The following is a 27638-nucleotide window of genomic DNA, read 5'->3' as shown; positions in this document are numbered from 1 at the left end:
GCCCTACTGTGTTTCTAAAGGAACAAAGTTCCTTTCTTGTTTTCTAGTGTGAACAATTCCTGATCTTAAAATTTTCAGGTATTAAAATATTCAAATATTATTCAAAGTCTCAACTACCTAACAATTAATCAATTTTTAAGTATCCAAATTCTCAAACATTAAAATCTTCAAATGTGAAAATTGTGATTGTAATCAAGCAGCTGTAAGTCACAAAGCAACTTGTATAAACGGTACATAGTGTCTATTGATTATTGCACCATACATGTCTTTGTACAACGTTTATTGGCGTTCCACTTGTCAAAATCATTGCACCGTTCAGCTAGGATCACTTGTTCCGTCGTTACACGTGAAACTGTGTAGGAACATTGAGCGCTTTGCTATGCAATCCATTCGATAATCTGCCCTGATGGAAATTTCGCAGATCGAAGTCAGACGTTCATTTTACGAAGCATGAGTCGTTATAAATCAGCCAAGGTGGACGCGTTCCTCGGTTTATGATTCGCGGGTTAGAGCATCAGATTGACAGCCATAAACATGTCAGCGCGAAACATCTCTGGTTTAGGCTTTGATATATTGCGTATTATTTTGTTATTGACATCCGTAGAGGGATACTTAGTCTGGGAACGATTCTCCAAATGGACTGGACGAGAACCGATACTTTTGTGTCCTGTATCGATTCGACGCTGTCTCAGTTCTTGAAGTTTCTTTTTTGAATCGTCCTGGGCTTCGAAAAACACTCCTCAACAAGTTTCTTTCTGAAAGGTAATACGTAATCGATAATTTCTTTGAACATTGTGAATGGCATATTAAATTTGCTAACAGTTATATCACATGAACATTAATTATAATTTTAAAAAGTTGTTTCTACTTTACTTTTATATTCATTCTCTATTTTCCTTCTTTTAACAGCTATTATTATAATTTTTTATTAGTGTTGTTATTACTTATTACTATCATATTCATGATCGTAGTTTATTTCATGCGAGATACCCTGCACGGTACTTTTCATAGAAGGCAGATTTGTTATTTCTCGAGAACCAGATTTTACAAATCATAAAAGCCATATCTCATTGTCAGCTTTATGAAATCCCTCAGTTATGGATTATAAATTTTTATCTGATAATGCAAACGGGCGACAATATTATTAAAAAATATCGGACGAATAACGTTCGAGATAAATTGGAAGTAGGACCCACGCGGAGTGTGCTTAATATTGTACAGACTTCTGAACTGAAGATTTTATCGTGTACTAAACCGAGCGGCAATTACACGGCGAGATATTGCCTTTGTTAATTTGCGCCGCCGTTCTTTGTTTGCACGGATGCAGCAGATTACTTTTGAGATACGACCCGATGCGTATCTGCATCCTGCGGCGATTATAACGCCCGAGGAATTAAGCGATATGAAATATTCATGGTTACCCTTTATGAGCAAAATGTGCGGGCGTACATTATTTTATTAGTGGACATACGCCGTATATGCATGGTAACGGAAGAGAGAGAAGCTGATTATTAGGGTTCACTATTATCTCACGCTATAATTTGTCATCGTTGGATTTTTTATATTTCCTTTGACATGGGGTATCATGTAGGAGAACAAGTGACTGCTTGAAGAAGAGAGCTAGGTAGGGCAGAAGAGATCTAGGTAGAAGTCACTTGGAAGGAATGCGGTTCCGATTGGTTCTGATGTAATCTTTTCCATATGGTTCATTTTGTCTTAAATTAGAAGTCTGCGCATTTTCTTTATAGCTAAGCACGCATACGAGATTAGGAATTTGCCGCTAATTAATACAGTTTTATGTAGGTGCAATTATATGTTTACAATTCACAACAGTTGTACACATATACACAATTTTATGAGATTAAGGATCAGTTCTTTTTTTGGAGTGTTTATTTTCTTCTTTTTATCATTAGCACACAGAGGACACAACCAAGCTTCAGGGTGTTCATCAACAAGGGTCAAAAATTTTAAGAGACGATTGTATATGTCAAAATAGGACGAAAATCAAGAATGGCGACATTGGTTTTGGGCCTTTATTTCAGGCCTAATATGATTTTGGAACAGAGGTTACAAGACATATTTGGCAACCTAATTTACATTAAAATATCTTTCACACTGCCAAATTTTCTTTAAGCGTCTAGCTTTGGACCCTTAGGCTAGATGGGATTTTACTACTGATTTCCTTTGCTGAAAACTGCAAGATCGCGAACTTTGAGGACATCTTTTGTAGCGTTTCCATTCAATTTTAAACTTAAAAATAGTATAAATTGATTTCTCTTGACGAGACCTTTTCAATGATGTATAGATCTTACTGCACGGTGTTTGGGTCTGTTCACACTTTAGAGACTTAACATTATCCTTTCTGACACCTGGTGTCGAACACTGTACGAAGGCTCTGCCTAGACTGTCTAAAATGAAAGGTAAAGCTACAAGATTTTTTCAAGTTTATGCTGCAACCATATGTTTCGCCTGCCTGCTAAATAGCCTAGTCTGCATGGTAATATCACTAGATTGGGATTTTACTGATTGCTGGATAGGTCGAGGTGGCCCAGTTCCCTTGCCAGCGAGATCACCTGATCTGACATCGTCAGATTACTTTTAATGAGGTTACCTCAAAGAAAAGGTTATCATGATTCATCTAGCACTTCAGAAAATATAAAACAGTGAATCATAAATGTGTGTCATAGTATCAGGAGAGAAATTTTATTATTTGTGCATCAATCTTTTATTAAACGCATTAATAAGTGTTTAGAAGTTGAAAGTCACACTTTGGCGCATTTATTGTGATGCTCTTGTAACAAAGAATTATTATTGCATTATTATTAATGAAATAAAATATCCCTCAGAAGAAAATAACTTTATTATTTTAAGAGAAAAATAAAATTAACCTTCAAATAAACATGAGAAGATCAATTCAATAATACTGTTAACGTTTCTCTGAATATCTTAAAACACAGAGGACCTACAAAAAAATTTTTCGCTATTTGAATTCCCTCTAAAAATCATGGAAGAAGTGTTTTATCTTTTTTTCTCAAAAAATTATTTGTCTACGAGATATTTCGTTGTGTCACCGTAAATGGAACACTCTGTATAATCATACAAACGTAGATTGTTTTCATGAGACTTCACGATGCGATAAATACCTACTCAATACTGTATTATTCACGGGGAATAATTAAGTCGCGGGGCAGATTCTTTTACTCGCTTTGGGAGATATTAATTGGCCGCGTATCAATCGAATCGGCGGGAAATTGAAATGGTTGCCCGTGACTAACGCAGTGCTGGGGCATCGTAATTGAAACAGTTTTTGGGTCATTTGCGAGGGATGTGACGTGGTTTCGATGCATGTAATTAGCTCTTTCGGAGCCGCATGCCGAAATAATTGGCTGCTATTCCCCTGTATTGCTTTTATTTTGACCATGCGACGAGTCTTCATTGTCCCGCGGGCTTTTTATTGGTCCTTAATTAATTAGCTCCTGTAATTTTGTTAACATCGGACGGTACCCTGTGGGAATCGTCGATATGGTTGTTTCCGAATCAATCGATTCACGCTGTAGGAATATTGACCACCGTAGTAGCAACCACTTTGCATATGTATGTTTTACACGCTGGAAGGTTTGACGTCACCTAGTATTCTTTAATAACAATTTTTTTCATTTCTATCCATTTTCGCATAAATGTCTTATCTTTTGAATAATTTCGAAAATATACTTTTCTGTGAATATAAATCTGAATAGTTTCTTTTTTGGTTAAATAATTGTTTCCCGTGTTTCATGAGTACGCCACTTTTTCACTGAAAGAAATGTGTACAAAAAACAACAGAACAATTTTACATTTTTAACACGTTTCAAATAGTCGAATAAAATACATAAAAACGTAAAAATTTGAATGAAAATAAAGCAATTGTAAAGAGCAGAAGAGGCATAGCTATATTGTAATAATTGAAATGTTTTATTTACGTGTTATTGGTATTTTATTTTTTAGTCGAAATGAAATTCTTTCTGGTTAGAGAGATAGATTTATATAAAATGCAGCATAAATTTGATTCGGAATTTCGGCACAATTTTTTATTGAATGTAGACTGTTATAGATAAAAAGAATGCAGGTGATTGGGACTTTTATTATGAAGAGAAATATAATAAAATATATTATGGCAGTTATATCAAACTTCAATTAAACTTTCAGGAATTCAGGCAAATCGCATTAAAATAGATTGTAGAATTTAAGAAGCATTTATCTGTTAATATACTCTACTTGCTGGGGATAATTTAGTTTGATACAGATCGAAGGATTATGTAAATCTACGTAAATAGAAAATAGAACAATCCTCAAATTAAAAAATTAATCTCTTTATTTAGCGTATACAAGAGTCGTCTTAGTTTTCTGTCGGTCCATATAAAATTTCGACTTTACTATCCTAGATGCATACACTACCTTCAAAGGTGTCCACGTGTATGTAGAAACAACTCTGTATTTTCTTTTGAATACATCACGACTATTTCATATGTAGAAGTTTCTACAGGTCGAAGCTTTTCTTGAAACCGTTTTAGGAGTGTGTGACCCATCGTGCTTCCCAGTTATCTGGCGACTATCTACTGCATAAATCAGGACTCAAGGATTACGAAGCTAAGACTATGGAAGTAACGGGATTAACGTGCACCGTCGAATAAGAGGGCAGAATCGTGAGCTTCATTGCATCTCCTGAAGTCTATAATTGGAAAAGGAATAAAGAATCTCTTTTCTTTTTTTTGCGTAACCTCTCGATTTCATGATTCGCAATTATACAGCAATTGTAATTTGCATTCCAAGTTTTGCTTTCTATTAATAAATTCGATACTTTATGGGCCAGAGAATCTCACTCCTTTCAATTTTATTTATAAATTGGTTTTCATGGTTTTTCCCACCACTTACTAATATTTTCAGGTGGTATAAACATTTTTGGTCCAAGGTATTTGTAGAACTAAAATGAAGTATGGTAGTTAACAGTCTTACCACATCGTTCTAGCAGTTGCAAATACTTTAATCTCGTTCTCATCCTACCACTTGCTGGTTCGCTCACTTGCCTGAGATCATTTTCATCCCTTGCTCTCGCTTCTGCCGCAAAGTAAGAATATTTTGGTTCTGACAGTAAACCTGACAGACTTGTCTCACAATCTGTATCTTGGTTTGTCTGATAGTTTTGTTCACTATTTCCTCGTGTGAGCATTGACAGAGGGAGAGAGATGGAGAGAGGGGGGAGGGAGAGAGAGGGGGAGGGAGAGAGGGGTGGGAGAGAGGGGAGGGAGAGAGGGGTTAGAGGGAGAGATGGAGCGGGAGGGGGTGGAGATAGAGAGAGAGGGAGTGGGGGCGGGAGAGGGAGAGAAAGAGTGGGCGAAGGGGGTGGAGGGGAGAGAAGGAGAGCGTGGGGTGAGAGGGAGAGGGGGAGGGTGATGGGGGGGAGGGCCCTGAGCTGTTCCATTTTTATAACCACGTAAAATTTAGAATAATTGAATATGAACTAAAGATAAATACATACATATATCTTGGTATTCTCAATAAGGAAATGAATCTATGATCTAATGAAGGATATTTGATGAAGGATCTTGTTTATTTTTGGAGAATTTTCTGCTTAGCGTGCTGAGATGTTTTTGAAATTTGGTACGTCATAGGAGTAAGCCCTTTATGTAGGCATTCCCTTCTTTGGTTTTTCTAATACAGAATTTATATTTTCATGAGTGGTCTCACATTGTGTACTTAATAGGTATTATAGTTGTATAACAATCATTTCAAATCAAAAGAACCAAGAAACAGTAAGACCGTACAGTCATCAAAACTCAAAACAGTCAGTAAGATATTAGATGCAATGTTAGTAACGTAAATGTTCTAGTATTTGAACGCCTAAGATGTCAAATGTCTCAATAACTGAGCAACCTAAATATGTGTACTCTGGTTTTTTAATTATGATGTCCTACTGCCTGAGTATTTTATGATACTATTCTTTGTTTTTAATTACATCAGAACCTAAGTTTAAAATTAAATAAAGTTAGCGCTAGTGTTTGGGTACTGGAACATGGTTGATTGTTGAGACATTTACTCTACTCCATCACACGTTTTAACTAGCTTCTACATACCTGTATTGAAACCATGTGAATTCAGATACTTAGTATGTTAAGCTTTCATAGAAACTGGGGGCAATGAATAATTAATTCTTCTTAGTATTCTCAATAAAAGATCCAATCAAAGACAATTTTTCCTCTTTAAAGTCTTCTTCATTTAGTACGCAAAATAGCGTAACAGTGCTTCTAAATCAAAAGGTTCAAGAAGGCTTATGTCCATTAGAAGTAAGGCAACCACTTCACAGATGCAGAGCAGATTAAACGAACTGTGACAAAGCCTGAGCTGCAATTCATCTGCGACTGCAGTTGCAGGAAAACGCATTGAAGCAGGGTTCCCAATCATTATCAAAAGTCTAGCAGAAGCCGTTTTTGCTGGTGGCAGCGAGTCCAAATTAATTCGAGTAGGATGAATTCGTCTTATCGTAGCCGCGGTAAACAACCGGAAGCAATGAAGCTCCCCTGTATCCGACGTTCATTCTTCTCCCTTCTCCGTTTTCGTGTCCCCTTGCGAATCTTGCAGGGCTCCTCGCTCCTCCAGGTCGAGCTCCATTTTCCAAGACCCCTCCACTCGTGACGCTCGAGAGAATAATTTAGAGAGCACTTTGGCGGCGGTGGTGGCAGCGGTACTCCTCCCAGCGAGAACTACCCACCCATCTAAACCACCCATCCAGTCGGGCCAACGCTGGCCTAAGATATCTTTCCACTCGCTTTTCCACTTTCTTCCTCTTTATGAATTGTCTGGGCCGGAGTTATGGTCGGTCCAGGAACCCGTAAACTGCCGGGAGCATCGTCGCGAATCAGCCTCGGTTCGACTGTCGGTGACGTCCACGGTTCGTCTCGGAAGTACCTGCAGACTTCCGGTTGCTCTGTGCCGACACCTCTCTTCGCTTTTTACCTCTACTCATAATGGCCCAATATTAATATTTAGCAGTTCAAACTCAATAACATTAACTGCTATAGAAGTTTGAAATGAGTGCTATTACGAATATGTAAAATATTTGTTGAAGCTGGTAGTTATAATTCAATTTGAAGTTAGATATATAGGAGGAATATAGATTCAAAAATCTTCATGCAAATTTTGGTTTTCTAATTGTTGTTAAAGTATTGAAATACTTTCATATTAGAATATTTCTAAATGTTAGTATTTGTTAAAATATTTATTGGAATATTTGAATATTAAAAAATTTTAGTATTTAAATTTTTAGATATTGATATGTTTGAAAAATGGAGCCTTAGAACATCTGAAAATTAAAGTGTTAGAATATTTCAATATTAAAAGTCTGAATATTAGAATGTTTTAATAACTGTCAACCAGTTACTGGTTGTATTTTTTATTATATGGAATTACTTTTATATCATGTGTGATAAGTTTTTAAATGGAATTTTATTTCTTTCATTTCGTAATTTATACGCTAGAAAGAGACCTATTGTATACATTGTTAAAGGGGGAAAGAATGTAGGATCACAGATTGGGGTATTTATTTTTGACATTTGTTGTAGTATTTAGAATCGAATGTTTTTGTTGGTGTGCATTCTAGATGGCTGGAAAGTACTAGTATAAATTTAAAGTACTAGTCTCGTGGATAGTCTGGGAATCATTTTACACGACGAACAAGGAAACTGTGTTTTGGCAAAGTGCCTCTGTGGGTTGGGTGAAGAAGCATCCTTTTAGAAGACGAGCACCTTACCATGTTAGGTGCTTCCTTTGGGTGGGGATTTTAGTTACAAATTAGGAGGTATAACTTAGCAAAACTTTGTTGTTAAATATTCCTTAAACTGTTAATTGTTTGTATTTCAAGCTGTAAATCTATAATTCCAGTGTTCAATGGAACCTAAATCGACAAATTTTAACGTAGAGTCAAGGTTACATATGAGAAGGTCATTTTCAGCTTGTTAATTGCTTGCTAACTATTCTTATGAATTAGCTAAATGAATTACAAACAAAGTAGTTAGAGCACAAATTAATTACGTCTTCTAGAATTTGTGAGAGAAACACAGTACTGGAAAATATGCAGTGTTGATTTGTACATTCAAACAAAAAGACAATCCGAGATTCAATTCTTCAAATTTTATCCCTTTGCCCTCGACTGGCGTTTCTAAGTAGACATTATGAAGGAAAAATCGTAAATCTCCTACTGTAAACAGTTAAAATATTTAAATATTCAAATCTTGAATATGATCGGAAATGGCAACAACTCTTCTTTCATAACAACTTTGTACATCAATCGAAGTCCAAGAATCTTTCATAAGGTCAACTAGCCACAGTTATACACGAAATAATGCAGCATCGATCCTTTGTGAATCAATTGACATTATACATTCAATGGATCTCCGTCACGGTCCGTTTCTGTTCTACCGTTTATCCGCAGACCGTCGAAATTTCCAATTCGAAGCCATCTTTCTTTAAACCGTATTCATAAGCGATACGTGATTAATGTCTCGAATTAGTAGGCATGTTCGACGACATATGCAGTTGAATAGAAGGCCGAGGCCCAGTTGTTATCGATCGGCGTATGCATCACGTAGACCGAAGAGAAATGGCGTTTACATGCGACAAAGTTTCCCTGATGGATGATAGTGCTCGTTGCTTTGGGCGTTCCGCCCGCTGCTCGATGATATTTTGATGGTTTGATCGACGTTGACACGATGACGAGTTTGCCTCCTACTCTCACGATCCACCGTTAGACACTAGAAAGGACTGACAAGAGCATGCTAAACCACTGCCTTGATGGATGATATCGATGTTCACTGTTGGCGTTGCAAACACTTGGAAGAAGACACTGTTCGTCGAGACGCGAGGGAATTACACTGACACACGATTGCGCTGATGTCAAAGCACTTTCGTTAACCTCTATACATAGTTTAATCAGCTACTATAATGGGACATCAATAATTAACTGGCTTAAGACTTGATTAAAACACGAAATTAAAGTGTTTTCTCGCTACCTAATTTGCTCAAATCTGATATGCTGTTATTTAACCTTTTCTTTTCCCACGTATTCATATGGTGTGTACATATCAATCAAAATGTTAGTTAGGTTTTTTATTTGCTACTACTAAGAAATAGCGAATGGAATGAAAATTTGAATGGTTAGCAAATGTTAGAATATTTTCGTGAAGCACATGTTTGACATTTAAAATCTTTAAGATATAAATATTCTTTTGTCGTTAAATAATTTTGGAAAGAAAGTGTTAATTATGGTGCTTGAGTTTTTCTTTCGGTTTCTCTGTATACTTGCGGGTGATATACAGCATGATCGAAACCCTGAATAACGGAATATGTGAATACCCGAGAGCCAATTAATTGAGATCCTACTGTATTTTGGTCGCTGTGGTTTGACCATAGAAACCTGTCCCACGATAGATATAAATTCGTCAATGAGTCTATATCGAGGAAATACAGTATCCCCGACAGACTTGATTACCGCAATTTTGCGCTGGGAATTCTTTCATCTCTTCGTTAAATCGCTCCATAATCCTGTAAGATAGAAACCACTTACAAAGTGGGAGAGGATAAGACGGAAAACGTTGGAATAGGACAAGAGGAAGAAAATGCAGCTAAGCAGGGCTTATCATGAGGTCGAAATAAAGTTGGGTTCTTTTGTCGCGGCAAAGACCGATGTCGTGGAATGGGGTTGCGTAGGGTGAGTTAATACCGAAAGCAATAAGCAACGAGTGGTTGTGGAGGCAGGAGTTTCCAAAGTTATTGTTGCGACTGCCACTATTCTCCTGTCCTCTTTTGACTAGCCTGGCTAGATTAAATTTTGCGCCGAGTGCTGCAGGGCGAAGTCCATATCGCCGAAATTATACAGTTTTCTCCAAACCCCCTGTTGGCACCTCTTGGCTCATTTTGTGACGTTCCCTTTCCAGAATCGACAGTGGCCTCACGTATCCTCAAACTTGGGAGAACAGTCAGAGAAGCTCTGACGCGAATTTTAAAAACGATGCTTGAAGTTTGAATCTTGGTAAAAGGGAATATCAAGATTTCTCGCGAGAAATGCTCCTTTCGTGCAAATTAATGTCATCATCTTTCTTGTCATTTTTCTTTCAGCTGATATCTTAAGAAATCCCTCTGAAAGATATTTCACTTTGTTACAAAGGGATCGACCTCTTTCCTCCTGCACAGTCTTCAAGGTTCGTGGTAGCAAAGACACTCTTATTTTGAATTAAAGTTCAAAAAATTGATGAAGAGGAAACTTCTTTTTTATGCTTATGTAAGAATAATCAAAGAAATTTTAGGCTTGTCTTTTTCCTTGATACAAATTGTACAAGTAGCGGTTGGAAAATAGTTTGAAAAAAGAAGTAAGAAGTTTTGACGATCCTCGAAAGCATTTCTTGAAATAAATCACTTAATTGCATTTAATAATTAATTTACTCAATGAAAAATTTAAAATTTCGTATATAGCTACGTTTATTGCTTTGATTTGTAGATATTATGTTCTATTTTAACACTTCTACTTAATCTAAGTCTTCATTAACATATTTAAATTTCTGTTAAGTTTCATTATACTTCAATAAATGTGAATACTTCAAGCTAATCAGATTCTACCGTATTTATCATTCAATATTTAATTCAATCATTACTAAAAATATTCACAATTTAATGTATAATTTCCTAAAAAACTATTTTTCCTTAGAACTTGGCTCTCTGTGAATGTATCCTTTTATCTTATGAAATTACTCCCATCAATTCTACTTATATTAAAACCATACAAATAACTAGGTGAGTATTCATAAATGAACGATTAAATGCTTTTCGTGAAAACTGTTTTATTGAACCAAGAATCGTGCAGTTTTTGAAAGATTGCCAACCGATAACTTTCCAACTGGTGTAGAAGCGACTGTTTTCGCTGTTCCTGTAGACGTAACAGTTTCCTTTGAAATTAGGACGACTTTAGCAGTAACGGGAGCAAGCTAAGACGCTGAAACGATATCAGCCAATTTTCTCCGTGAAAAGGGGGACAACTTGGATGATAGAACGGACGTATTTACAGAGACATTCGAAAAAAAGACGTCTCCTCGGATCCTTGTAATATTATCGGTGAAACGGTAAAGAGTTTCAAGCTCGTTCGTGTTCGAAAAGACGTTTTTTCGTTGAAAGCGTTTCTTCATTTCGCTTTATTCCTCCTACACTTCTTTCATTTTACTCCGGCTACGGTTTAACAGTCCGCTATATTGGATTCTCTTGTGTCCAATTTTCCTTTGCTTCGTCTCTCTCTCTCTCTCTCTCTCTCTCTCTCTCTCTCTCTCTCTCTCTCCCCTCTCTCCCTCCCCCTTTTTTTCTTACACCGGCTTCAGTACATCGTACCTGGACGGAAGCCGACTGTCATAAAGTGCGGACTACGGTACGACGTGCTCAGGAAAAACGATCTCTTCAAGATGTTTCGATTCAGCGAATTGCATTTGGCGGCGCTTCCTCGGAACGTCCCACAAAAAAAACAAAAATTGACCGCGATGGAAACAAAATTTTGACTATTTGCGATCGTTTATATTTTCTTATTGAGTCCCTAAATTGTTAAGAATTTTTGTTCCTTGTGTTATTTGTCTATAAGAGTAATTTGAATAGGATAGTTTTTATACAGAAATCTATGAGTAACGTAACCATTTTTAAAAAAGTTACAGAAATATTTTATGCTTCATGAATTGTACATATAAAGATACGTACTTTATTCTTTTCATAAAGAAAGTTGAAAAAGTTGGCGATAGTTATAAGTAGGCGTGCTCACGGAAAAATAAAAGATAATTTTCTAATGCCGTTAGCTTCAGTTTTGGAATAGACTTTGTTTAGAATTCGAACGTCTTGTCAAAATTTCACCATACCAATTGTAGTTTGAAATCAGTTCTCTAGTTTCTTTAGTAAGTCTGAAGTTAGTGGACAACCCACAGATTTATATTCTGTAATGTTTTACTATTAGAAATTATTTTGAGATTGTACAGAATGCCAGTATGTTTTCTTCAAAAGAGTTATAGACAATTTTAGTATTGATACGATTTTTATTGTAAATAGGTTGGTGTTAAGTATTCTGTCCTTGTAACGGAATATTCGGGTGATTAAGTATTACCTTCCATCGAAAATTTAATATCTTAAACGTCATCAAAATTATCAATAAGACATTCTAAGTTTATACAACGTAGTAAATTACTAGACATAATAGAAACATATGATACATTTTTAGAACCTTCGTTTTTTCGATTTTTCTAATTCCATTTTTACCGAAATTATTTCTAATTTATAAGAACAGTAATTGAGCAAAGTCTCAGTTTTGAATAAATTAATGTATTCTCAACGATTTCTACACTTTTAAGATAAACTGTAATTTTTCGTGGCTAGGCAGCCGTTTCAGAGCACTGTGCATCCCGACGACCCTCGCCAAGAACTGGGTTATCGATTCCCACCGTAATTTTAAACTGCTGCATGTGGTCAGTTCCTGTGGTCCGCCTCACGCTTTGCATTCCTTCTTCTTTGCTCTTCCTGATTGGTTTCCCCCTGTTTCCATAGGGATGCGCGCCGTTCCGCAAAATCGTTCCATAAAACTTTATGTTGCTGAATTAATGAGAGAATATCGATACTGGAGGTTCGTAAAAACAGAGATACTGGGTGGAACATTAATTGGCTGACATTCAGCGATGAAACGATGCGCTGGTTCGAGGTAAATAATCACAGTATTGTCAATGAATTTTCGCTGGATGTTTTTCAGAGAGATGACGTGAGTGCGTGGGTTTCATTCGATGATATTTTGAAATTGTCGGGTTTAATCAAATCGAATTGAGTATTTTTATAGAGTTGCAAAGTGATTGATGCAATTTTTTAGCTGAATTCTTCCGTAGCTCGCCTACGTGTTTTCCTATGTGGATATTAAAGTTGTTTTTAAAGTAGAATGCCACATTTTAATGGGTATAATACCATAAAAAATGTGAGTGACTTTTACAAGATGGATTCTAGATCTTTGCTTACCGAGAGTACGATAATATCTCGTTTTAGGATCATTGTTATATTCTCACTACCTCGAAGTCATTAAAACAAATTGATTCGTCATTATGCACTGTCTCCAGCAGTCTGATTTAGACTGCGGTTACAGTGTCGACACGCATTATGACAAACTGAAGTTCTGACGAATATGTCTGAACTAGTTATCATATGTACGAACGAGACAAGTTCTAAACGTATTCGACAGAACATCAGTTCGTCAGAAAACGCACCCACTGTAGCCGTAACCTAACTGTGCAGAAAACACGTAAAGACATGGCAGATACATTTCCCTCATTGGCCGAATTGGTCGCAACTATTACTACTTTTAGAAGCAAGTCGAGCATTTTTCTTGCTTCTGTGCCGTTCTATTGACATCTTTTAAGTACTCAGTAGTACTTGAGTTGATCTGAGATCCAAGTTCCTCACTATAGACTCATCAGTGTTCTGCAAGTCTATAACAAAGGAGTACCAGAACTGTGTCTGGCAAAGTAGCAGTCTGGACACTTGTCCAAACTTAGGTACTCTTCGCTCAACAAATTCCAGGAGTCGTTCCATTTTATTGGTCTTTCAGAAGCACGATATTTGCTTGTCCATCAGTGTGCAAGTTGGCAGGCTTAATCGGCTTTCGACCGATTCGCAAAGTACACAATGAATTGCGCGGTCCCGTAATCCTCGCGGTGGCAATTTATATTAATTAGCCCGCTCAGCCGAACCATTTCTGTTCAACATAAATTACCGGGTCTAATGATGAATGCCAGGTATAAACGTAACATTATGCAACCGCGCGCGACTGTGTACGTCGCGTTGCCTAAACCAGACAGTTCGCCAGGTAGGCCGTGGTTGCTCGCCGATACACACGAGCTAACCATACATAACGCTCATCCATGCTCTGCTTACATGCGTTTCGCCGTGAAATCTACGTGACGCTTGCCTAGTGTGATTACAACCAGACGACACCTGCAATGTTAGGCTACCGCTCGGTGTTATCTACTCTACTGGTTTAACCCTTCGAGGACGGAGCGTTTCGATCTGTAGAAGGGAATAAACATTGTATTGAAAAGGGAAATAAACATTGTATTGTCATAAAATCCGTATTTTTTTAAACACTTGTCACAGTAAAATAGGTGCACTCAATCAGAGTTAAAATAAAGATTTCCAAAAATTGAAATTTATAGAATTGAAATAAATATAGTAAACAATGTAATAACATTAAGTTTCACTGCCTTATCTAGTTTGTACGGCGATAAAAAACGGAAATTTGCATCATATCGCTAGGAAATTCGGTTTTTTTTAAAATGCTTATTATACTAAAATCGGCGCATTCAAAATTCAAACACAGATTTCCAAAAATGGATATTCAGAAAATTGAAACGAATATAGTAAGGTACGCTATAATAAACGAATACTACAACAAATAGTCTTTATTGTTACAATCACAATGCTACAATGAACTAATATGCTACAACGAACGCGGGGAATATAATCGGTCATTCTGTCGATTCTCACGCTCCGACTTCGTTATCGTACGTATGGTAAAAAGTCAAATGGAAGATGCAAATCCATTAGTAGCAGTTGCGAATAGTATTATTCATGCATCGTCTTTTATTGTTGTTCGTGAAATTAGTTCTTAGTTTTGTTCAGTTATTTGATTATTTATCTTTAAGTACGTACATAAGTACATATATTTCAATATGAGGCATTGAGTGCACAAATGAACTATTGTAAGCTACATTTTTTTCGAAATTGAGGCAGTAGTATTAATTTATTATAAACAAATTCTATATTTTAGATTGCCTATTTTTCTGATTTTTCCGAGTAATAAGGTTAGTTCGTTGTTGCTCTCAGTGCCTCATACAGGGTGGTCTACTAAACTTGTGCACCTTTATAACTTCCACAGTATGCATTGCACAAAAAGATTTTGTAAGCAAAATAGTTGTAAAAAATAATAAATGTAAAAAATAGTTACATGGTATTTGTTGAAAATTTTCTTCACGTAATATCAAGTTGAAGACTCAACCTTATCACAGATTTCTACAAGACAGCGATGTTTACGTATCAATGTGTATTAACATGAGTGAGTTAGTAGCTTGTTTAATATCTATGATGAGGTTGAGTCTCCAACTTGATATTACGTGAAGAAAATTTTTAAGAAATACAGTGAAATTACTCCTTAGGTATTAGGTTTAGGACTAATAAATGTTCGTACTTTTTTACTCAGAATTCGATATTCTTCTATATTTTTGCATAAAAAATATAGTATACCATTTAAAAAAAGCCTAAATGGCCTTCAAATCTCCGAAACGCCTCCATCTATAAAAAAAAGAATGCATTACATAGTCTACCTCTTCAAACCATGTAACTTTTGTATACATAATTTTGTTGTGCAATTCATGCTTTGGAAGTTATAAAGGTGCATAAATTTCGTGGACTACCCTGTATATGTATAGATGGGATTACTATAACGAATGAAGTTCTGGAAGTAATTAGTTCGTTATAGTATATTTCACGTGTATAAAGACATTTTGAAGCTTCGTAAACTAAAGATTGGAATATTCTAAAATTTGAGAACTTGCATCCAACCTTGTTGGAGAAATAGTATAGTAGTGGGGTCCCTTAGTGACTTCACTGTAGTATGCTACGGGATAAGGTAGATGATGATCCATTCATAATTTATTCTAATTAAGGGAAAATTATTTAGACGAATTCTACTAAATATATTATATAAAACTGTCCTGCAGAGTGTTGTATTTGATATTGGTATGGGAGAAATGAAGATCTGTCACTGAGGGGTTAATTTCGTGTATCTACCAGAGCGTTTGTACCTCTCAAGTTATACAGGGTGTCCCACATAAGGTGGCGGAGCCGAAAAGGGGAGATTCCTGGGGTGATTCTAAACACCCTTTTCCTTTGCAAAAATGTTCTCTGAAGCTTTGTTAACGAGTTATTAACGAAAAACATCGACCAATCAGAGAGCACGAATAGCGAGCGCTCGGCCGACCAGCGACAGGTCACAAGCTACGCGGAGCGTCTGCTACTCACCGTGCTCGAGGCTTGTACAAGAAACTGAAGACTTTTACACGTTATTGCCAAATTCCTCCTAAAGTATTGGATGGAAAATTATGAAAAAAATTAGGGACACGCTAACTATCGCGACACATATTGTGGAATTTTTTCAGATTTTTAAATTATTAGCCAAGTTGTAGAAAAATAAAAGACAATGTTAGTGTAGATTTCTCATAAACTATTGGACAAAAAATTATGAAAAAAATTAGGAACACCTTAGCTATCGCAACAAATGTTGTGGAATTTTCTCAGATTTTTAAATTAATTAACAAAATTGTAAAACATAAAAAACGAGAGACAAGAAGGATACTGACCAATTTTGTTAAAACTATTTGTGGAAAAATTATAACAAAAAATGCTGCAACATGTTAGCTATCGCGACAAATATTTTAGAATTTTTCCAGATTTTTAAAATAATTAACAAAGTTGTAAAACATAAAAAACGAGGAAAAAGAGTTTCAAAATGCCGATTTAATAAAGTAATGCTATAGTAAAAAAATAAAAAGCAATGTTTTTGTAGTTCCTACGGATTGTACGTTATTTTACTGTGTATCAAAACATTGAAAACTGTACAATAATACTTATTTCATAATGAATGAACGAAAATTGGAAGTATTAGTTGCTGTAATCGGTAAAAAGTACGGAAACATTGATTTTTATTTTTTTAGTTATGACGGACCAAGGAAAAACATGTTTAAATAAATTGAGATTAATAATATGACTCTAGTAATACGAGTAATTACTATCGGTAAAACTCACCCATTCGGAGAGGAATTCACCTGCTGCTTGAACACTTGCTCCATTAGGTCGTTGTGCCGATCCCGATCATTGGGGGATGATGGCCAGGTAGCGCTGATCGCAGGTATCCAAGACCACAAAAAGACACCTTGCATTTACAACATTATGCGGTCACTAACAATAATCACTTCACTAACCGAGCACTTGACCTTTTAATGACCTTTTAAACGACAATCGACTATTTTGAAACCTTCTGCGGGATTCCATAAATAAAAACAAGATGTTACACACTTCAGCGACGAAATTACGATCGATACTAACGATTTTTTCCGAAGTCTCTTTCCTCGTGCCCTCGTATCCCTCCAGCGCGACTTCTCGGGGTGTAGCTTCGTCGAAATAGTCGAATTTGATTTGTTAGTTGACACCAACGAGGTTGGATCTTCTTCGGTTACTTTTTTTAGTGGAGGTGGTAGTCTCTTCTTCGGGTCGAAAAAGTCACAAGGAAATTCATGGGGAAAAACGAAGGCCGTAACGAGTGTCTCGCAGATGTGGCCGTTTATGATCACAGGTATTGCCCAGCAAGTTCGTAGGAGCCATCGATACCCGAGACTGGAGACTGCAAGGGTCGCGTCGCGTTTACCATGGAAGTCCTTTTAATGCATTCGGACGGATGAAATATGGAATTGCCCGTTGTTAAAACGCCAGTTGGGGAAAGCTTCTGAACGTTAAACATTTGGTCAACGGATGTCTCGGATAGACAGACAAACTCGTCGATGAGGAGAAAATACGGCAATTGTATTCTCATTCTTGCATGCATTTTATTACGGCACACACACAGTGATCATCCGATGTTTGTTTCTCTCTTCCCCAATTTTCGTAAACCTTTTCGACCTATAGGGGAGGCTTACCCATGTATTAAAGATTTGACGGATCTTTTACATACACGTAAATGCATTTAGGTACATGTAAACTCAGGACCTTCTTTATAAACCACTTGGAAATTAAATTCAATACAATGGCAATACTTTTTTTCCTTCGGAATATTTCAACGAATATCTGTTTATTTTTTCGATTTTGTTTCATAAAAATATTTTGAAAGATAGCAGGGCAAACAATAAGAATAAATGTACGGTCACTACATGTGCAGCGTAATAAAAAGCAAGGCTCGGTCGCAAGACGCAGACATCGAAATAGTTAAAGGGATTCGAATACAATTGATGTATTTAACCCCCGATGTAGTGACGAATTAGTCTCTGCCAGACATTCGTTGACCAAATGTTTAAGGGCAAAAGAGTTTCCCCAACTCGCTTTTTAACAACGGGCAATTCCATATTTCATCCGTCCGAATGCATCGAAAGGTCTTCCATGGTAAGCGCGACGCAACCCTCGCGGCCTTCGGTCTCGGGTACGGATGGCTCCTTCGAACTAGGCAAGGCAATACCTGTGATCATAAACGGCCACATCTGCGAGACACTCGTTACGGTCTCCTATGCTAATCCGATATGCCTTTGCTTTTCCCCATGAATTTGCTTGTGACTTTTTCGACTCGAAGGAGAGACTACCACCTCCACTAAAAAAAGTAACCGAGGAAGATCCAACCTTGTTGGTGTCAGCTAGCAAATCAAATTCGAGTATTTTGACGAAGCTACACCCTGAGAAGTCGTGCTGGAGGGATGCGAGGGCACAAGGAAAGAAACTTCGGAAAAAATCGTTAGTATCGATCGTAATTTCGCCGCTGAAGTGTGTAACATCTTGTTTTTATTTACGGAATGCCGCAGAATGTTTCAAAGTAATCGGTTGTCGGTCATTAAAAGGTTAAGTGCTCGTTTAGTGAAGTGATCAGTGTTAGTGACCGCGAAGTATTGTAAATGCAAAGTGGTTTCTCGTGCTGTTGTACCTGCGATCAACGCTACCTGGGCATCATCCCTCAGTGATCGGGATTGGCACAGTGACCCAATGGAGCAAGTGTTCAGGCAGCAGGTGAATTCTTCTCCGAATGGGTGAGTTTTACCGATAGTAATTGCTCATATTACTATAGTCATATTATTAATCTCAATTCATTTAAACGTTTTTTGCTTTGGTCCGTCGTAATTAAAAAAATAAAAATCAATGTTTCCATACTTTTTACCGATTACAGCAACTAATACGTCCAATTTTTGTTCATTCATTGTGAAATAAATATTCTTGTAGAGTTTTCAATGTTTTAATACACAGTAAAATAACGTACAATCCGTAGGATCTACGAAAACATTGCTTTTTATTTTTTTTACTATGGTATTACTTTACTAAATCAGCATTTTAAAATTCTTTCTTCTCGTTTTTTATTTTTTACAACTTAGATAATTAATTTAAAAATTTGAAAAAATTCTATAATATATGTCTCAATAGTTAACGTGGTCTTAATTTTTTTCATAATTTTTCATCCAATACTTTAGGAGAAATTGAGCATTGACGTAAACATTTTGAGTTTCTTGTACAAGCCTCGAGCACGGTGAATAGCAGACGCTCCGCGTAGCTTGTGCCCTGTCGCTGGTCGGCCGAGCGCTCGCTATCCGCGCTTTCTGATTGGTCGATGTTTTTCGTTAATAACTCGTTAACAAAACTTCAGAGAACATTTTTGTAAAGGAAAAGGTTGTTTAGAATCACCTCAGGAATCTCCCCTTTTCGGCTCCGCCACCTTATGTGGGACACCCTGTATATACAGTAGCTCCAGGTTAGTTGGCCATAGTTCGGGACTAGATCTGGCCAACTCTCTGGAGGATCTACTTTTGGGAATTCTCGAGTGTGTTCTTTCTCCGACTCGTTCCTCTGAAAATGGGTAAATAGATAGAGTAATAAAGAATGAGTGCGAGTGAGATATCGATATACGATACAAACTAATGGATAAATGGTCTTGCTCAGGCAGGTCATGATTATTTACATTATATTCGTTACGTTGAGGGAGGACACTTGGCGAAGTCACTTTCAAGAAGTGATGGTGATAGCAACAGCTAACTATTGTGGAGAAATTCCGACCAATTAAGTCACTGCATCTACATGCCACTTGAATAATGGAAATTGATTACCTACCCGTTTGTAAGATATAGGCCTACTTTTTATTTATGTAATAGTTTTTAAAGTGACTCAAACAGGGCGTTTTAAGTACTTGGACGAAGCGTTATCTTCAAAATGGTTAGAGATAAAAGAACTTTTATTAGCTAAATTTAACCCTTTCGCAGTATACAGTACGAGTGAGACTCGAGCAGTCCCTCAAAGAATCCAATAGTATTGCCTGAGTTTCGTTGGAACAAGACATTGTGTACAGAGTTGTACAAAACGGGCGTATAATATATTACGAAAACAAATAATTTAGATGAAAAGAAAGCACATTTTTAGTGCATATTGGGTTAATTTATTATAGTGGAAAAGGGTTAAACGATGTAATATGTATTACGTTTCTCTGTAAGATTTGTGTATTTTAACGTGGACATATTTGCAAAGTGGGTTGACCCTTTGGTTATATTACTAAGGTTAGAATAATTGGAAAGCAAATAATTCACGAGTTATTTGAAATACTTTAATAAAACATACATGTAAGAAGTTTTTTATCTGTACGGTTCTGTTTACGCTCTATAACAATTTTCAAATTATAAGCTGTGTTCAAAATGTTTTTTATTATATTATAAAAATTACATGTATTCTTCTATAATTCTGACAACTTGTTAATTTTGGAAAATTGAAATATTGGAAGAACTTTTTTTTACTTTTCGATTATTTAACCTTCATATTTTCATGCACAGAATAATCCAAGGAATTCATTTATACAACAAATTGACATAATTCTCCTTCACTACATTAGTACCCTACTTAGTTCTTACGAACACTGTAGTCTCTCTAACGAAGAAGAGAACTCTTGTTTCTATCCACCCTGACTCGAGTTCTTCGTGTTATTCTATCCATCTTATCACTAATTCAATATAAACTATTAGAACGTTTAAAGGTATTCGAATTTCCAGCCTGAACACTGTAATATCGAATAACCTAACTACGCAGCAGCTACACATATCTCGTATAACGAGTAAGACGGGACTTGTTCTGAGCGTTCTCCATGGAAGGGATGGATTTTGCACCCTTTGCAGTTCTCCAAGGAACTCGGTGTCTCTATGGGTGTTGGTTTTGGTACACAGCCCGCATACCCAACGTCTTTGTGAGCCACCTATAGCTCATCTCGTTCCACGTTGGCACACCGGGCCAAAGGGATCGCCTGTTCAAAAGTACGAACTGGAAACGGGCGGGAAGGCTCGGTTGCAATCAAGCGCGGACTTTGGGGGGTGCTCCGTTTTCTCACGGTTCGCATTATCTTCTCAACGTTGCGTCTCGAACTCTTCTCAGTCTGGCGAAACGAGCGGATAGAGGTAACGAAGGAGGCGGAAGACGGTCGTCCCCGACCTTCCCTCCTTCTTTACCTTTCCTTTCCTATTTTCCTTCCACCCCCGCCCTCTGTCTTCGCCCGAATTGCTATTGATCGCCTCTGTAAAATAGCGGTCGAGCTTAGGCCATGTACGCTGTCAGGATTATTCTAGGATTTCGCTCGGAGAGCGTGTGCTCTTGGGATTGATAACAGTAATGAGGGAGGGGAGCGGCGAGTGTCTGTTCTGGAGGGTGGGTAGCCTGAAATACATTTGGACGCTTGAGATTTTGAACAAATCACTTTGTTGTCATTAGGTACTAAATCTGGGGAGAGTAGATATATTGTAAGGAAGATATATAGTACAAGTGTGTGGGATCACAAGTAGGCTTAGTTTTCGAACGTTTCCCTAATTTTTGTCAACAGATTATACGATTCTGTAAGTGTTTAGAGTGATAATATCAGTCTTGCAAGCTGCATGCACATTATAATTCAAGATTTTCATATTCAGTTGCAAATGAAGTATCTGAATATTTTCCAATGAATGGATATATGGTTACAAAATCTCAAATAGCGAAAACGTTCCTAGTAGTGTTCTTGTCTTTTAAAAATTGTTCCCATCTATAATAATAAAAATGATTGTACCCAACGCTCCTAACATTACGAAAATTATATCAGAGTTACAATTATTAACAATTCAAAACATTTTTCAATCGTATTCGACAATCGTATTGACTGTAGAAGCTACATCTAAATAGATACTATAATTCCTATCAACATACATTATTTTCAAAAGTTGGTCGTCCTGATATTATATTACTTAATTCTTCAACATCAATTGGATGGCACATCGAGACCGTTGCGACATTTAGATGGTCGATGGCGAAAACGAGAGTTTGCCCATCGTCTTGGTGAGATCTTAAAGCCCTCATTAGTGTAGTTGCTCACCTTCGATAGGTAAACGGGGGAGAGGGAGAATTAGCTGTGTCAATATTTGCGGTGCAATCAACTCGCTTCGACTTGTCCCTGTCGTTGCGCTGCTCGGTGGTCCTCGATACTGGCTCTGATTGTAATCCACACTTCCCTGCTCAGATTATCGTGTTGTTGCTGTTGTCTTTTCTCATTTTATCCATACGTACGCGAGGTCCTTCCCGGTTCGCCACGCTTGTCCTAGAGGCTAATCAGAAATTTCTGCGACTACAGTTTCTTCCCGAACACGTTCAAAAAGGCTAGTTAAGCGAAATGTTTGCACGGCTGTAGCTCCCTGCGCTTTTGTGTGCCTAGACGTTGGAGTAAGCATGGATTTGCAGAAAATAGCGAGGCAGAAATTTCACGAGTTTCTGGGTAAATGACATCGTGCAATGAGGAGTATCTGTACCTACCCATTTTTTGTGTTTCAAGTTGCAAATGTAGGTACATTTCGAGGCTAACAGATTTCGCAAAATTGAGGTCGTAGAATGTTATCTGTATGGTGAATACTTTATATGTTGATAGAGTTGACAAGAATAACGGATACAACACAATAAAGTATTATTTTGTTATAAGCTCGTTGCTGTTTTTTTGTATTTTGAAGGTATTACAATAATTTAGGGTTTGTTGTATTACACTGTTTCTTGTACTTTAGTTGTTGTTTGTAACTTTTTATAAAAAGTTATTTTATAGTTTATAATGAGAAAGTTACTGCAAGGTACATGGTCTCCTGACTGTCTTACAAGCTTCAGCCTGGGCCAGTGCTATCCGTTTCTACGTTATTTTCTGCCATTTTGTCCGTTCGCTTTCAATTCCCCCACTCTGTCTCCCTTTCCCTCGTGTCCCCTTTTCAAAATCCTTCTCTCTCTACGTTGTTCCCCTTTCTTTCAACGGTCCACCGTTCACATCCATCTCTCTCCTCTCTCTTCCACCCTCACCTAGCCGCGTGACACATGGCCAGCATTTATAGCGCGAGATAGCGCCGCCGGTTCTCGACAGCGTCGGTAGATTTATCCTCCACGGTTATTGGAGTTATACAAAGGATTCTATCAACTGATCCCATAAAGTATCTGTGCCTGATGCCGTATTATTTACGCAACCGACTGATGCCACGAGGAGCCAGGACTGAATTTTTCTTGTACACTTGATGGCTCGTTAAATGTCCACGATCAGCTTTTGTTAGGTTACCGGGTAGTAAGAATTGTTCGATGGAATTTTGGGGGAAGCTCTAATCTGTTAAGAATTAAGTATGTTATGAGAAAATGATGAGAGTTTGGAATGTAGATAATATCTAGGTTGATGAGTCTAATTTAACTATTCTAAGTTTAATTCAATTATTTCCATACTATGTATTCGATTATAAGTAAGAGAAATTTTAAGGAGTGCTTTTAGACGTTAAAATAAGACGAAAATGAAGAATAATAACATTACATTTATTAATTATAAACGTGTAAAGAAAGTGACGAGTATTATAATTATACTGCGTTCACTGAGAGAACGCAGTCGTTTCACGCAGATGGCTTCCATTGCCCCGACTGACTTTTCCACTGAGATTGGTGAAGGATTCAAGAGCCCAAAAGGACACGCCTTGCTTCTTTCTACTCTGTATACCTAGTGTCCAAATGAAACAAATGTTTCTATCTATTAAGAAACAATATTTATTGAGATATCAATGTATAAGAATCCACAGCTTATTTGATTATAAAGAAACAGCAACGGTAGAACTGTTTCCTGGATTTCCTACAAAATGTTCGATGCGACCAGGTAGTTTATGACACGGGAAATCTAGGGTCGTTTATGGTATTGCAACGCAGTAAGAATTCTGACTAGTATCAGTACGTTTTCGGTCGACAGAGACAATATTCAAGAAGATTTTTATTTGCTAACAGAGCCGCATTAATACTGTGATGTAATATAGTGATGCAAGGGGGCACATGTCTCACAATGCTGCAGTGAGATTCAACAATCCTCGATCCAGACAGTCCCTATGAAATCACTCTTGTCCATGGCCTGAGTTTTGGGCCGACAATGATACCATTTGATTTGCCGAATGTCAGGCAGAAATCTGAACACCAATTTCTAATACCTATAAGTATAATAAAGAGAAACTCAAGTGCAGCTTTGTAGTCCCTCATTTTCGTCTAATTTTGATATCTACAATTACCCCTTAAATTTGTTCTGACCTGTAATCGAATACCCTGTATAACAGTTACTATTATAATAATTTTATAAGTATTTAATACTTATTTATTAAAGTTCAAAAATTCTGTGTCAGTAATTAAGTGTTAACAAGGTAATGCTGTTGATTCCAGGACTCGGAGGGTGACACTCCCCTCCACGACGCGATCTCCAAGAAGCGGGACGACATATTGGCTCTGTTGTTGGACCATGCCGCAGACATCACCCTGACGAACAACAATGGCTTCAACGCTCTGCACCATGCCGCTCTCCGTGGCAACCCAAGGTGAGTACCTTGCGTTTTCAATGTGACGCTTTTGTGCTCGGTAGCGTCGCCCTCTGAATGCTTCTGTCGGTAGAATTTAACCGTCCGAGATGAACGCCGCCGAGATAAGAACGATAAAGGGCCTCACCCTAAACCGGCTGACAATTAAGAATGGCTCGTGTCTGTCGTATAGACGCTGGATCAAGACTCTCATTCTTTTGACAACGTCTTGACAATTAACAGAACGTTATTGTTGAAAAATCTCGGAGAATGAGATTATCTTTCAAAGTTATTAAAGTATTTTGGTAAGGTGAAGTTGAGGCTGTTCATTGACGAGTTTATATTAGATGTGTAAATTAATTCAGTGTCTTTAGATGTACTATTTTTTATGTTTTAATTGAAATATTTGAACGTCTTATGAGAATTTTCAACAAATGCCACTTGTATTTCTAGAATTTTACATGACTTACAGTTAGTTCAATGTGCTAATATGAAGGTTGTCTGACTTCGTAAATAAAAGTTGAATATTCTTTAAGAATGCACTGAATTTATATACTTAGTATCATAGGACATGTTCTTTGAGATTAATTCAGAATCATGACTGTTCATTTTGGTATTAGTCAAGTTTTGAGTCAAATGTAGTAGGGGAAGATGGGGTCAAACTGTACACTTAACTTTCTAGAACTGTAACTTCTTAATTTATAAATTAAAGGTATTCCTAGTTAACATAAAACAACAATAATATAATTGAAAAATTTTAGTTCTTGAGTATTATTTACGTGCTAGATTCAGAACTATCATAATTTCAATTAAACATTAGTTTATGAATTGTTGTTCAGGCTAAATACTATTTGTCAAGCTACACTGATTGTAGTAATGATCTTACAATGAGGGAGTAGTACTATACATATGTATCTATCTCAGTAGTCACTTAATTTTGCTCATTGTTCCAGTGCCTTTTATCGTTTGAGAAATTAAATTTTGAAGTATAATGGAGGATAAGAATGTACTAATTTTGTGATATGTACAACCTATTTAGGTGATAGATATTGGACATTAAATAATAATTTATATTGGAAAAAGTATGGTTGATCGTAAAGGAGGAAACAGTTTCAGAAGCAAGTTCTGCGATTCAGTTGTAGGAAATTTGAAGTGGTTTCACGGAATAAAATTTCTTCGGTAGTAATACTTTATAATAGACTAGTTTAATAAGCTTAACTTACAACAAATTAAAAAGTTGGATATCTTGAAATTTCTTAATTTATACCTTCTTTCATCAATGAAATTATTCAGCCACTATATAGTACGTGATATGGTAAAGTAAAAAAGAGTTTCTAAAATGACGTACCCAATCGACCATCGTGTTCCAGCAATGGCTTTGTTCCCTCGTTCGAATCATGAAAGAACGTCGAACCACAGGTGTTCCCGAAGTCGTCGTCCTTCGACAAAGTCTAATCGAATCGGTCATTCTCGAGAGGTACTGAGTTAATTTCACCTCGATTCTCACTCCACCATTCTCCTGTTCAATTTCGTCTCCTACAATCTCGAGAATCTTCGAGATTTGCTCGCTTCTGGTTATTACTTTGAGATACAGACGGAATACTTGGAACGACGGACAGCACTGAGAACAGAATGGTGTTTTATATAAATTACATTGTTTGGATACTAGTAGTGATCAGTGATTTTTGCTTTTATTTATCTTCACTTTAGCATTCTCTTTTCTGACACAAGTACTAATTCTTTTTAAGTTGTCGCCTATATAGTAGAATTTCGATGAATTGACTTAAGCTCAAATTCGAAATTAAATGTGTCTTTCATGCCTAATTTTCGAAATTTCGTTAAACTGCTTTTCAATCGTTTAACTCTTTGAGGCACACGATTTTAAAGAAAATAAAAATCCCAGTTGTCAACAACTTACTAATGCGTTTTGACTTGTAGATATTTTTGTTTTTACTTATTTATATATTTACAAATGGTTCATAGTATTACCAACTAAATGAAACTCTTTAAATAAAATATTAAATATTAAACTGTATGACTACGAGTAACTTCAACTTTTCGAGATAGGTTAAAATATATCCTGCCACGCATAAAAAGCTAAGCAAAAGGTGGGACAGTTTTTAACACACTTAACTCCAAACAGTTAAGCACCGTCCGAAGCTGGAGTCATTTCTGACTCACACTGGCGAGTTACCAGTGACTCCGGCATTGTATTGGAATGGTTAAATATTACTCTCTATTCTAGTGTACTCTTACACTCGGAACCTTTCTAATAATTGAAACATTGAATAACAGCAAATGTACAATAAATCATCAGTATCTAATAGCTAGAATTCTTTTGCACGTTTTGTTTTCTGAAAATATTCAAATTTTTAAATTTCCCATTCAACTGCCTGTCCTTTGCACTAGGTCAGAGTTCGTGCTCGATCTTTTGGTAGCAGGTAGAAAGTAGCGCGACCTAAACATGTGAACCCACTGAATCGGTGGTTCGAGGCTTGAAGGGGGTAACTGTAACCGTGGAAGGTTGAGGAAAGGGTAGGGGGGGTTGGTTTTCGCATCCCTGTCTATGGCCTCAGGATATTACCTACCTTCGTTGCTTTTAAACCGAAGGGTGCTGATTACTGCGAGAAGATGTATGTGCCGCATCACCGGAGAATGTATTTCAAAAGGAACCTATTACCCTGCTTTTTACTCCCCCCTCCTTCTCTTGTTAGTGGCTTCCATAGAGCAGCAGCGAAAATCGAGCGTGATGTTACGCAGGCTTATGTCACCTGATGCGAAACGAGACTCAAATTAGGTTAAAGGCGATGCAGGATGTCCCTGATAGATCATCATAATCACCTTCCAAGCAGAGTGCGAGTTCATGCGAGCCAGATCAAGATTTCGCCGAGAATGGTGGGCCGACTGTACGTGGGAGTGAATTTTGCGTAGCAAGTGGGTGGAGTGTGTCTTGAAACTAATTCACAGCAGGGT

At 37.1% G+C, this 27638-nt stretch overlaps 1 protein-coding gene across 3 annotated transcripts in view; it reads left to right on the top strand.

Annotated features, from left to right (window-relative positions):
• The window catches only part of Mib1 (E3 ubiquitin-protein ligase mind bomb 1), a 506537-nt gene that overhangs the window by 46445 nt on the left and 432454 nt on the right, over positions 1-27638 (top strand). For all 3 annotated transcript variants that reach the window (XM_076386737.1, XM_076386739.1, XM_076386738.1), the window contains exon 9: positions 24535-24686. In XM_076386737.1, coding sequence (XP_076242852.1) covers positions 24535-24686 — 152 coding nt within the window. The remainder of the gene's footprint in view (positions 1-24534; positions 24687-27638) is intronic.

This window comes from Calliopsis andreniformis, chromosome 10 (assembly GCF_051401765.1).
Source record: "Calliopsis andreniformis isolate RMS-2024a chromosome 10, iyCalAndr_principal, whole genome shotgun sequence".
Classification (NCBI taxonomy): Eukaryota; Metazoa; Arthropoda; class Insecta; order Hymenoptera; family Andrenidae; genus Calliopsis; species Calliopsis andreniformis.
This window is presented reverse-complemented; position numbering and strand designations above follow the sequence as displayed.